This window comes from Lethenteron reissneri, chromosome 31 (genome assembly GCF_015708825.2).
Source record: "Lethenteron reissneri isolate LAM-NWPU_2019-01 chromosome 31, ASM1570882v1, whole genome shotgun sequence".
Classification (NCBI taxonomy): domain Eukaryota; kingdom Metazoa; phylum Chordata; class Hyperoartia; order Petromyzontiformes; family Petromyzontidae; genus Lethenteron; species Lethenteron reissneri.
In genome coordinates, this window is record NC_083809.1 from 9,477,380 (window position 1) to 9,490,415 (window position 13,036).

The 13,036-nt window shown below is 44.9% G+C and overlaps 1 protein-coding gene across 1 annotated transcript; it reads right to left on the bottom strand.

Annotated features, from left to right (window-relative positions):
* Nucleotides 1-1,226: 1,226 nt before the first annotated feature.
* Nucleotides 1,227-10,911, bottom strand: DNAJB11 (DnaJ heat shock protein family (Hsp40) member B11). The gene is made up of 10 exons (XM_061563486.1): nt 10,666-10,911; nt 10,392-10,548; nt 7,940-8,037; nt 6,568-6,703; nt 6,048-6,190; nt 5,138-5,220; nt 4,876-4,933; nt 4,064-4,175; nt 3,558-3,717; nt 1,227-3,031 (listed from the first exon to the last, which is right to left on the bottom strand). Exons 1-10 carry the CDS (start codon nt 10,731-10,733, stop codon nt 2,967-2,969), a joined length of 1,080 nt encoding a protein of 359 aa, XP_061419470.1. The 5' UTR covers nt 10,734-10,911; the 3' UTR covers nt 1,227-2,966.
* Nucleotides 10,912-13,036: the final 2,125 nt, after the last annotated feature.

Consider the following 13,036-nt stretch of genomic DNA (forward strand, 5'->3'; position numbering starts at 1 on the left):
GAATTTGGGTTGAGCCTCCATTTCCAGAAATATTCCCCCATGGTGTTTAGGTCTTGGTTCAGATTGGATTCGATTGCAAGTGACTTGCTGTGATGCTTCGGCAAGATCATCCAAATATATATATACATTTGCATTACCTGGTTGGCAGGTATTTCGCTTGTCGAGACATTGAAGAGCATTTGCGCGAGTACTGAACCTTGCGGCAATCCAATGGGTGAGCTGGCTTTGCCACCCACGTAGGCAGTCACCAATTGCTCAGCATCGTCGATATCAGGCGTATTGGTTTAGTAAAGGATTGGTTCTTGTGAGCTTCAACATCAGGCCCTTAATGAAGACTGTTGTAGGCCGATGACAAGCCCACAAAGGCTCCACCAGTTTTGGATTTCTTATGGAATCCGGCCTCAATGTGCATCCCAAGGGCCAAAACTTGGTCAGAGCTGCTGCATTGAGGCCAGAATCACGCTTGTTCTTCAATGATCACGGACTTGACAAGAGGGCGGCTGATTCTTTAAAAAATGCTTTCCAGGAGTTTCTAAGTCATGATGGACAAACTCCGGCACGTGCGTTAAAGGTGACCTGCTCCTGGTATTGCGGACCCACTAAGGGTCGAAAAGCCACCACCGTCTGCCGCGGTCGCCTTGGCTGGGCCGTCCTCACCTCTCCCCCTGGCTTTGACGGTGGGAGGGGGGCGGTGTTGCCACCGCCGGGAGGTTTCCCAGTGTTTACACAGTAAAACACGAGACAGGCCTTCACTCTCTAAACGATGTGCTTTGAAATGTAATACTAGGATGGGTGACGGCCAAGGTTTGCCACGTGCTATAGTCGTAGGGCTGCCAAGTGGCTGAGGCGGTAGTCTTTGAGCGTTTCCCCTTTTCTTCATGGGTTTCGTCAGAGTTCTCAGATTTTCAACAACATGAAGGCATCCATTCCTGGACTTTTCAAAACATCCCAATACAGAACCCTTCTGAAAAGCCGTGAGACTTAGCGAGGCTTACTTGGATAAACACGTGGCATTATTTTTATCGTGTCGCATTGACAAGCAGTTGTTTTTATGTATTTTAACAGACAGGTAGTAGATAAATATTTGGTGCATCTGTAATCAGATGCTTCATAAATTTCTCTAGGGACTATCCTAATTAAAAACGGGCATTAAAATGTTTGTACATCCTACAGCAAGAGAAATGCCACAAAAGCATTACAATAACTTTGCAGCCAAACTTAACAAGTACAGCACCAAGGTGTGAAAAACACTTTATTACAAGAGGGGAAAACAATACCTCCACGAGACAAGGGACGGGACTTTCCCCCGTGGGCACAATACTGTCAAACCATCATTGACGGGGCCTGCCTTGAGCATCTGGCAACAAGAGTTTATCCACAGCTGGGGCAAAATTCATACAGTACATTAAAACAATTCCCACAAATAACCCTGTAAATTTTAAGATAACCCAACAAAAGCATAATTTCGAATATATAAATCACAAAGTGATGCAGGACTGTTAAGGGTACCCACGGTTTTAAAAAGGGAAATAACATTTGTTTTTCACTAGTTACCCCTACCAATGATATTTCACAAATGTTATTAAAGAACCCACCCATCACACAACAAGATACATTATTGCAGTTGAGATATTTTTATGCAGAATTTAAACATCTCTAAACTTGGGTTATTTGGGTGAAAATGTAGTCTTTTTCAAATGTCAATGTTAATATCCATATATAGTACCATATCAGGGCAGCGTAGATTTTGCCTTGGAATTCAGCGAGCCACCCGTGGTAATACACCTTTCTCAATCTTAGTGGTTGATGGGCACAGCCTGATAACCAATGGCTGCACAAATAATCCTTTGTTAAGTAGAGTGTTTACTTAATTAAGATTTTCTCCAGCTTTGAAGACTTAACAAAATGGTGTTTGCTATGAGACTTGCACCACCTTGCGTTGTAGTCCCGTGTTGGCCGAGATCACGACGATTCGGCCAGCTAGCTGCAGCTTTAGTTTCCACAGACATGTTTCTACATGGCTGGGTACTCTGGCAGGGGACACAAGAATGTAGCTAGCTACATTTGGAGCTCTGTGTAAACGTCACATGTAGAAGCATTTGCTGATAAGAGACAATGAAAGAGCTTTGAGAAATATAAGTTCTCTATTTTTTTCATATTCCACGTGGAAATGGCATGATAGTCATTACTACATTTGAATATAATGGGAAGACCAAAGGAAGGAAAAAAAACAACCAATTCAGTCCATTCAACTACTTTTAGTATAAAGTTCAAGGGCTTCTTATCTTCCTTTATATTAATGTGTGCCTTCCATGGCACTAGCATCAACTACAAGTGACTCAAATATTTTTCTAAGTCATAATCCCAATGCCAGCAGATCTATAGCTTTAGTAATGGAACCTAAGCACTTCCACACAACTTGCAGAAAATCTACTCAAACTCATTCAGCACAGGTGCATTGGGGAGAAAAAAAATTCTAGAAAAATTAGGCACACGGAATCCATAAATTTAAGTACTGTATTTTATACCAAGTTGCTCAATTTGTTGACGTTGATGCGTTAGTTACAGCAATATATAATTTTACATTTTGCCACTTAGGCCTTAAACGGGTGACATGTGAAAACTAGCACAATGGCATTTACTGTTAATATTTTAAGAGGGTTGACCAAACTTTGGTTTCTATTGTTTTACTAAATGTTAATCAGCTGCCAGAGAATTATGCGCACAATGGTACTTTGTGACGCAGCACATGTGCATAAGGCATTAATAAGAGTAGCAAGATTTTAGGATTGTATATTTTTGTCAGAATGTTGACATGTTTTAACACCCCTTTGTAGCAATCCTTTATGGATTTCATTGACAAGGTGAAATGCAATCCTTTTATTTGAGGAAAAATTCTCAACCTATACATAAATTATAAATACAGCGTGAGACATTTCAAAAAGTGGCAAACTCATTTTTAAGGATTAATATCCCTGAAGTCCGTTGTATACATTTTGAGCTGATTCTTGTTTCAGAAGCTCTTTCAAACCTGCACGACACAAATAATCTCATTAAGAACACAACAAAAACCTCAAATATCAAAATGTGATCATGGCTAAAGTCACCAATGCTAGCCACACCTCACCAATGCTTTCTACCCTCTGCCGGATCTCACAGATGCTGCACAGTAGTAACACGACCTTCCCTCCACAATGTACCCTATCAGTCTACCACTCTCTACCCTGAGGTCTTCCCCCTCCAATGCATCTCTTGCCAATTGGCCCTACCCGGTCCTGCACAACGTCTCACCCAGCGCAGCTATATTAATGTCTCAATGTATCTACACACTCATCTGCCATGTTCTCTTCCGGACTTTTGCATTGCTTCATCCTGTATTGCCATGACGTTCCTAGCATCCATCTCACACACCTGTACTCAAATGCCAACAACTTCTTCTCGATCTGTTGACTTACAAGTCCAGTTCTCTGATCCGTACAGTAATAGATAACACTCCTGTCTCAAATACCCTCTTGTTTACACACAAAACGAAAAGTGAAGACCATTTAGTGGCGTACCATCTTTCTGCTGGATGGTGAGCTCCCCCTTTGGGAAGTCGACATCGAAAGTTATGATTAGTGAACCACGATTGTGGTTGTTGTCAAAGTTAGGCAGCCCTTCTTCCTTCTTCCTTATCCGGGCACCAGGCCACGTCACTTTGTCTCGGACGATCTTTACCTGCAACACAAAAGAGATTCCCTTACAGCACACTTTCTAATTAGCATTCAACATTGGTGTCATGTTTTCCATTACTAATTATTTATAACATTGCCGTCATGTGCATTTTTCCCATTAACCGAGGCATAGTAATTGTATTGCTCTTGTGCACACTTTTAATAAAACCAAACAGTACATTCACTATCAGCAATGCAGTAAGACAGAAAATTGCTTTCCAGAAAAAATAACTCCACCAAACTGAACTGCAGGCAAACTTCATAACGTGCAATGCAACATAAACGTTCGTTTATTTTAAACAAACGATTGTACATATGACAGTTTTGAAATGTGACCACGAAGTAATTACCTTATGTCCATCCAGATGAATGATATCCATCTCAAACCCAACAAGTGCATCCACTAATGAGATGGTGATGTTTGTGTAGAGGTCATCTCCTCGCCTCTCAAAGACTGGGTGCCTGACACAGAAGGCAAGAAACACGCCAGCGATAGGGAAGGGCCAATTAACTAAAACACAAGCTTCCTATATATTTGTTTATAAAGTGTCTGGGCACAGGCCCAAATGTATATATCTATGTGTGTGTTGAACTTCTTTTACACTGTACACAGCCCACAATTGCTAAACGGAGGTGCAGGGGAAGGACGACAAAGGTCCAATGCTAAGCAGCCATCATTAAACACGACAGTTAAAGTTGTAACGACAAGAAGTTGCACGTTCCTTCACTTGAGCAAGGTTATAAGAGCTTTGGAAAAGAGACAAAAGACACAAATTCCAAAGTATAGCAGCAAGAAGCAGAGAGAGAAGTGCTGTGACCTGCAGTGTAGCGATTGAACAAGGTGCTGATGAGATGGAAAAGTCTGTTAGAACGAGTCCTCAACATTGACTCAATGAGTAACAGTAACCATGTTAATAGCCGGCGAGCAGTGAGTGCTACATCAACTAATGTTTTTTACATTTAATGCTACCAAGTGCAGTGAGGTAAGAACTGGATGCTGCATCCCAGATGTGACGGCAGTATATAGGTGTATTAAGAAAAACTCGTACAAATTTAAGGTAAAAAGGTTATTTGGCTTAATTAATGCCACTGCCAATGCAGTTCCTTCGTTTTCACTTTAATTGCAACAACAGCGATCGAGGCGTGCGCGTTGATAACCTACTTGAGAACTTTTATTCTGAAGCGGAGGTCTCCGGGCTCTCCGTCAATGTGAGGTTCGCCTAGGGTAAAGGGATTTTTTTAAAAGAACTTTAACAATTATGTCTCTTTGTGAAAAACATTTCAACACAAAATATTAAACTATATATGAAAAATATCTTTTTTTGAATAATTTCAAAAGAGACAATCATGCACATTTTTTTATGCAATGAAATCTAAACAGGCAGACTTTGTGATAAAAAAAATTGCAGTGCAGCCTCTCTCACCTTCTCCCAGAAATGGGTATTCCATGCCATCCCGAACACCAGGCTCTATCTCCACCTCCAGAGTTCTCTCTTCATTGACCAGCCTGCAGAACGTCGACAGCACAGTTGGTCCAAGCAGCAGTTTTTCCCACGTTGAGATACACAACTCATATGAGAGTTGTTATGCAGAAAATACATTAATACTGTGGCAGCTGCTAATGTATCCCAGTTGTATTGTGTCGGGTTGTGGTGGGTGCAAATTACTAATCCTATTAACATATCGTAATAAAGTTATGGGGTGTATAGCTTAGAACTTTATGCAATCGTGGTATCATCACTTCAAAAACACGGTACCGTTTCCCAGCCAGCACCCACTCTAAATTAAATATTTAAGTTTTGCCCTGAAAGTTTCGCGACTACCGACTGCTACCTGATTGTGCAACATGTATAAAAAAAACGCCATTCGGATTCCATTTACCACAATTAATGATGACCACATAATTCTGCCATTTACATAGAAAATTTTATGGTTTTATTTTACCACTCAGTTTCAGTTACATTTTTCAGTTTAATTTATTAGGATTTACCCTGTGAGCCATTCGGCTCTTGATTTGGGTTCAACCGCAACAAACAATAAAATTACAAGATACACCTAAAATTCATTGTGCACAAATCTGAACATCACATACGTAAACAATATAATCCTACAGAAAAAGCACAACCCGTCCATGCTGCGTACAGAAAGTGCAAAAAATTCCATTTCGATGTTTGATCCCAATAACAATCATAATACAATACAGATAAAAAATGTAAGTATAAATTCTATACTAAATAAAAATAATCGGGCCAAACCAAGCCCCTCTAAAACTTACTAAAACAATGCTATATAAACAACGTAACAGTTTTCCCAAGTGAAAATTCCATCGCTTACTTGACATTCGGGCACTCATCACAGACAGTCTCCTGCGTCATCTGGAAGCGCCCAGGTCCCAGCTGCGTCGTCCGCATCTCCTGACGGCAGTTACACCGCCGTTTCCCCGAAGTCTGTTTTGCCACCGGCTTGTTCCTTACAACCTTTTAGGAGGAAATATAATCATAACAAAAAAAATTGCAATGGAAAAAAAACAGTCCTGAAGATATATAAACTTAATTTGGGTACAATAGAAAACGATTACTGCAACAATCTTTATTGACCTCATACAACAAACAGAGAAGACGTAATCTTAGCAGACATTACATTTTGAGCAGAGTTGCGCTACTTGGTGAGGTGACCATAAAGATTTCAGGAACCCCACAGCAATGTCAAGTCTGTAAGATGAATAGTCCTCTCTGGAGTCGGACTCGATTACAACGAGTATTACTAAGCATTACAATGCTGCAGGAGTTTAAACGGACGTCGAGTTTAAATTGCACGCAACCTTGCCATTGCACCTGGCCTTTGTTGATCTCACCTCAACAAAGTTTCCTGAATAAACTTCTTCAAGGGTGACCTCAAGCTCCATGACAACATCACTTCCTCGGGGGATGTTACGGTCTTGCTGTCTGCTTCCTCCCCCAAAGAATTCAAATCCAAAATCGCCAAAAAAGCTACAGACAAGAAATACAACAACAAAAGGAGCTAAAACACAGTAATGGTCAAACTGTAAAATATAAGGATATTATGAAATCCCAAAAAAAATACCGAAAATTCTACAAGTAGCATGCAATGTATTAATGCAACAATTTCATGTTTAGAGCTCTCAAGAAAGGTGAAACTTATACAATAACATGTTGGCAGTGAGCCTATAGGGTAACCGCTACCATTGGTACTAAGTGCTGCTTATTGTATTGACCACAGAGGGACCAATGGCCGGGTAAACCCCCACCTGTCACATTCCCACCGATATTTGCATGCTCTAACTATACACTCTAGAGGGTAGTATTTGGTCCACTCTTCTACACTGAACATATGTATTGGAAGAGATGGGTGTACCCACACGTAACCCCAACACACACACAACCTACTGATCATCTCACTGTGGTTTACCCATTTATTTTGTTGGGTCAACAGAGGTGGGGGAAGATTTAGCGAATTTGCACCATCGCTTCAACCACTTCACGGGAAGATGGAATGGATTGCAGGTCCAGTGGGCTGATCAATACACCACAGAAGCTCATGTTGCATGTGTGTGTGTTTTTTAATAGCCCCAATTAAAACAGCCAGAATTACTCAAGATGCTCAATTGGTCTGTCTGGCACAGATAGACAAGGCAGTATCCTCTCTGCGAATAGGGGCAATTTTACCATGAGTCTCAAGACAGTTGCCCAGTGCTAAATCAGACTGAATATTTATTTATACTGAAGGAATCCGATGAGCTTTCACGCTCTTTTTCACAGATGTCCAGTTGGGGTGGGTAAGAACTTAACAACAACAATACAAATTGTCACAACAACACATACATATTAAAATCGTTAATAGTTTTCACGAGATCAAAAGGATGCAAAAAGGCAGTGTGTATGCAGTGGCCTGTAATTGCAAAATCACTGCAATCATAGGCGACATATTGTGTTGGCTACGTACTGTGCGGAAGAAGTTTAACAAACATATGTGTACATTAATCTAAATACCTGAAGTTCTCTGACATTCAGCCAACACAATTTATCGCACTGTCCTTTGTCGACAGATTTCTCAGCTCTTACACACCGGGAACATACATAACGAATGCACAAACTCCACTGGCTTAAACTGAAAAGTTATATTTCAATTGCTTTACTCGGATGATTTCAATAGGTTATAATCTCCACACTTCTGCGATTGCCCCAAAACGCTCCAGGTAAACGTACTGTGAGAAGGCATCGGCATGGGAGCCATGGCCACCTTCCTTGAGCCCTTCCTCTCCGTGACGATCGAACGTTTTCCGCTTTTCTTCATTCGACAGCACCTGCAGCAGCAACATGCGTGCCAAGTGCGCACCTTTAGTCTCAAGTTCGTTTCTAATTAACCACCAGGTGAGGATTCAAGCGACCAGGAGTCTCATTCGCACCAGTGATCCGAGTCAACAAAAAGACTAAACAAGATGATAAAAGCAGTATAACAATGAAGCGCAGCGGCATGAGCTGGGTCGCGTGCAGCTGGGTTGTGTAGAGAGAATACACAGTTGTAGGAGTTGGGTTATGTGACGCGGAGTTGTGTTCAACTGGGTTGTGTAGTGAGAACACAGTGGTATGAGCTGGGTTGTGTGTATCTGGGTTGTGTAGCGAGGGCACACGATAGTATAGGCTGGGTTGTCTGTAGATGGGTTGTGTATAGAGAGCACACAATAGTATAAGCCGGCTCCTGTGCGGCTGGGTTTGTGTAGTGATGACACAATTTCCCGCACCTCCGTGTCGCACGGTTGGCTTCGCACAATGGGGAAGGATGTTCAACATTCATACATACAATGAGATAAGCTGGGTTGTATAGAAATATTACAATAGGTTTTTCTCTTTTTTCTAGAAATATTTACACAGTGGGATAAGCCGGGTTGTGTGGAGAGTACACAGTGGTATGAGCTGGCTTGTGTAGAGAGAATTGAGCTGGCTTATGTAGCGAGAGTTACACAGTGGTATGAGCTGGCTTGTGTAATGACAGCTACAGTGGTATGAGCTGGATTGTGTGTATATGCGGCTTGTGTCGAGAAAGTTAGTGGTATGAGCTGGGTTGTGTAGAGAGAGTTACAGTGGTATGAGCGCTCGGCTTGTGTGTATTTGGCCTGTGTAGAGAGAGTTACACAGTTGTATGAGCTGGGTTGTGTGTATCTGAATTGTGTGTATCTGGGTTGTGTGTATCTGGGTTGTGTGTATCTGGCCTGGGTAGAGAGAGAGTTACACAGTGGTATGAGCTGGGTTGTGTGTATCTGAATTGTGTGTATTTGGGTTGTGTGTATTTGGGTTGTGTGTATCTGGGTTGTGTGCATCTGGCCTGGGTAGAGAGAGAGTTACACAGTGGTATGAGCTGGGTTGTGTGTATCTGAATTGTGTGTATTTGGGTTGTGTGTATCTGGGTTGTGTGTATCTGGGTTGTGTGTATCTGGGTTGTGCAGTCAGTCAGTGGCGCGTGAGGGGCGTGGCTTTGCGTGCTTCACAACAGCGGCCAATGACACGACAGTTCTCGTGACGTCGCTCCAGCCAATTCGGTGCGGCCAGCGCCACGTGTGAGTGCGGAAATCGCGTGACGCGGGGACACTGGCAGCCAATCCAGGGTAGCCAGCACACCGGCAAAACGCACTGTACGACAACATGCACTTGGGGGTAGTGTCAGCCGCGGTCTTTCCCACACCACGGGGCCTGTGTTAACGTCACCCAAGCCTGTAGCCACATCACCACACAGCCTGTGCCTACACCACATAGCCTGCGTTAATAACACACAGCCTGTACACACACACATCACAACAGCCTGTGCCTACACCATATGCCTGTGTTAATAACACAGCCTGTACACACACATCACAACAACAGTCTGTATCTAAACCACACAGCCTGTACCTACACCATATGCCTGTGTTAATAACACACAGCCTGTACACACATCACAACAACAGTCTGTACCTACACCACACAGCCTGTACCCATACCACATGCCTGTGTTAATAACACACAGCCTGTACACACATCACAACAAGTATGTGCCTACACCACACAGCCTGTACCCATACCATATGCCTGTGTTAATAACACACAGCCTGTACCTACAGTACAAGCCTTTGTTAATAACAGCTTGTACATATGACAACAGCCTTTAACTACACCACAAGGCTGTGTGTGTAATACCACGAGCTGGTGTAAGTAGAGGCTATGCTAACAACTCAGGCTTGTCATTTACGTGCCCTGCTCAAATCGACATTTAGGCAGTGCTCAACACCTGATTCCAGCCCTCAGCTAAATGGTGGAAATTACACATTCCTATGGCAGGAGCAAGTCAAGTCAGCATCACTACGATTGAACTTCCCCACGAACAGGTACTGCCCTCGTTTGATCAACTCCGGAGAAAGGGCCGATGGGGTTGAGTCAACCCCGCAACCTGAACTCGCCCTCTTCAGATTGCGAGCCGCTCGCTCGGACCGCTGCTCCCCCCCCCCACGTGCCCGGACAAAGACGTCCATCCACCTTGAACCACCACGAGTGTGTGTACCAGGCCTTCTTCCCCTGCCGACCACGACCCCCCCCCGTGCAATTGACCACGAAACCCCGCGTTGGGTCCCCCCTTCCCCCGCAAGCCGATCAGTCACCGACACGGAACTTGGCAACGACCACGCACCTCGTAGGCAGCGCCCAGGTCCTGGAACTTGTCGGCTGCCTGGGGGTCGTCGGGGTTCTTGTCGGGGTGCAGCTGCATGGCGAGTTTCCTGTAGGCCTTCTTGATCTCCCGCGTAGTGGCTGAGCGAGACACCCCCAGGATCTTGTAGAAGTCGCGTCTGCCGAGGGGGAAGGGACGACACTCACTGACGAAGGGCACAAGCATCGGCAGCATCTCGCTTACTCGCAAAGAGGACGCGATCACCCCCCCCCCACCACCACCACGCCAAACTCACTCTGCCAGCGCCTGGGCGCACAGGTGCAGAGCCAGCAGCAGCAGGGCCCAAGGCGGCTGTAGCTTCATTGTCGCGCCCGCGGTAGGCTGTACTCGCCGCCGCTGCTGCTGCTGCTGAATGGGCCTCTCTGATGCGCGGGATGCGGCTGCGGCTGCTGCTGCTGCTGCCCGGGACTCCACGAGTTCGCCACTCGCAGCAGCAGCAGCGACTGCTGCTTCCTCCTCGCGGCTCTCTGCGTGTGACGTCACCGCGTAAGGATTGCGCGTGACGTCACCGCGTAAGGCTTGCGCGTGACGTCATCACGTAACCCCCTGCGCGCGGCGTCATCACGTAAGCCCTTGCGCGCGTGACTTCATCACGTAACCCCTTCCGCGCGACGTCACCGCTTAACTCCTGTGCGTGACGTCACCACGTAACCCCTAGCGCGTGACGTCAGCACTTAACCCCATGCGCGTGGCGTCATCACGCAACCCATGCGCGTGGCGTCACACGTAAACCCCTTGCGCGTGACGTCACCACTTAACCCTCTGTGCGTGACGTCATCACGCACCCCATGCGCGTGACATCATCATGCACCCCATGCGCGTGGCGTCATCACGTGCACCCCTGCGCATGACGTCTCTCCGCTGGTGGCGTCTCGCGCACTCGCACGCCACGTGCGGAGAGAGGGAGGGGGCCACGTGGGTGGAGGAGTACGCCACGTGGCCCTGACAAATATACATTTCCCTGCACAAGAATACGGGGTAAACCGAATGGGTTGACAGGTACGAGCGTCTGTGGTCACAGCGCGACCAGAGACAACAACAAAACCTGTGGCCGCATCTCCGTCTCACTCGCGATGCCGCCGCAGGGAAGTGAAACCGCGGGTTGGCGGTGTCGTGCCACCGTATTGGCCACGTTGCGTAGAACTTCGGTGCCACAGGCGAGGGCATGGCAACAGTGGCACTTACTGTGCGGTGTTCTCCGCGGGTTCATTGCGGAGAGCTCCTGCCACACGGACACCGTGGAAAGTGGAAACAGCGCTATAGCAGAGTTAAGCAAGAGAGAGAAATGTTTTTATTCATCATCTGTTTCACAGATGTCCCATCGGGGCGGGTGAGAAAGTTACAACAGACAAATAATACAAACAACGATAGGAGTACAAACATTAGAAAAGGTAAGCGAATCGCTAAAAATGAATACATTAAATAGATAAAGTATCCAAGTTCAAATCGCATAAGTACACCAATTCTCAAAGTTGGGTAAGGCAGCAAAACAACAGCAACAAGTAAACCCGTAAAAACAAAGTTTTTCACTATAAATCCTTTATATGCGTGGCATCGGGGCGGCTAGCGTCCTCTCGTCCTCAGGCTTGAGATGGCTGCCACCTATGGGTCAGATGATTGTCTGGCAGCATTAAACAATTGGTAATTAAATATTTTTTTATTTTTCCCTAAACAGTATAAAATTTAGGAATTTTTTTTTCTCACGAAAATGCATTGTCACGCACAACGAGTCTGTGTGCAAAATGTCAGCTCGATTGGATCACGGGGAGTGGGTTAAAAAACGACCGAAAGATTTGCACAGTCCTAAGCAAGCAAGCGAACTTAATATAAAGGATTTAAAAATAGTCCCAGACCACACCAAGGCGACACGCAGTCCCTCAATAAAAGCCCTGTTCACTCTCTTCAGCGACATCCTCTCGTAAGTTCACATACGTGGACGACATTGCACGTGGCAACCCAAGCCCGGACAATAGTGGATACTGGAAAAGTTCTCGAAAAAGATCTCAAGACCTTAGAAGCATACTATGAGACCTCCTTTACCAGTGGCAAAATATAGTAATAGGTGTTTACCCTTTCAACTGGTACAAAAACTGACACCTTTATACAAGGGATCATGTTTGCAATAACCACAACACAAGCAGTCAAAATGCAAACAAAAAGAAACAACTCTGATAATGATATGCGCTGTCCAGGGGGTTTATGTGTTTCTTTTTATTTGCATTTTGACTGCTTGTGTTGTGGTTATTGCAAACATGATCCCTTGTATAAAGGTGTCAGTTTTTGTACCAGTTGAAAGGGTAAAAACCTATTACTATTAGAAGCATACTTTACAAATTGATGCCTCGAACCAAACACAAGAGCGTCGCATCTGTCTTCCACCTGAACAACAGGCAAGCCACGAAAACATTAGATGTCAACACCACTAACATACGACCACCACCCTCGGTATCTCGGAAGTTACCCCTCTAGACCGGGCGCTCAACTGCTGGCACCACCTTAAACAAGGCAAACTTAAGACAAAAGCCTCCGTGAACATTATCCAGAGACTTGCGGGAACGTGGGGAAGCGACTCCCGTACGTTTAAGATATTGACACAGGCCCTTGTC

Bases quoted from the DNA above. Each gene is read 5' to 3' on its own strand.
- DNAJB11 (XM_061563486.1), bottom strand. From the start codon at position 10,733: ATGAAGCTACAGCCGCCTTGGGCCCTGCTGCTGCTGGCTCTGCACCTG. The intron at 10,549-10,665 runs GTGAGTTTGGCG...CCCCCTCGGCAG, and splicing joins TGCGCCCAGGCGCTGGCAGA to ACGCGACTTCTACAAGATCC. The intron at 6,704-7,939 runs GTACGTTTACCT...TCTTGTCTGTAG, and splicing joins CATGCCGATGCCTTCTCACA to CTTTTTTGGCGATTTTGGAT.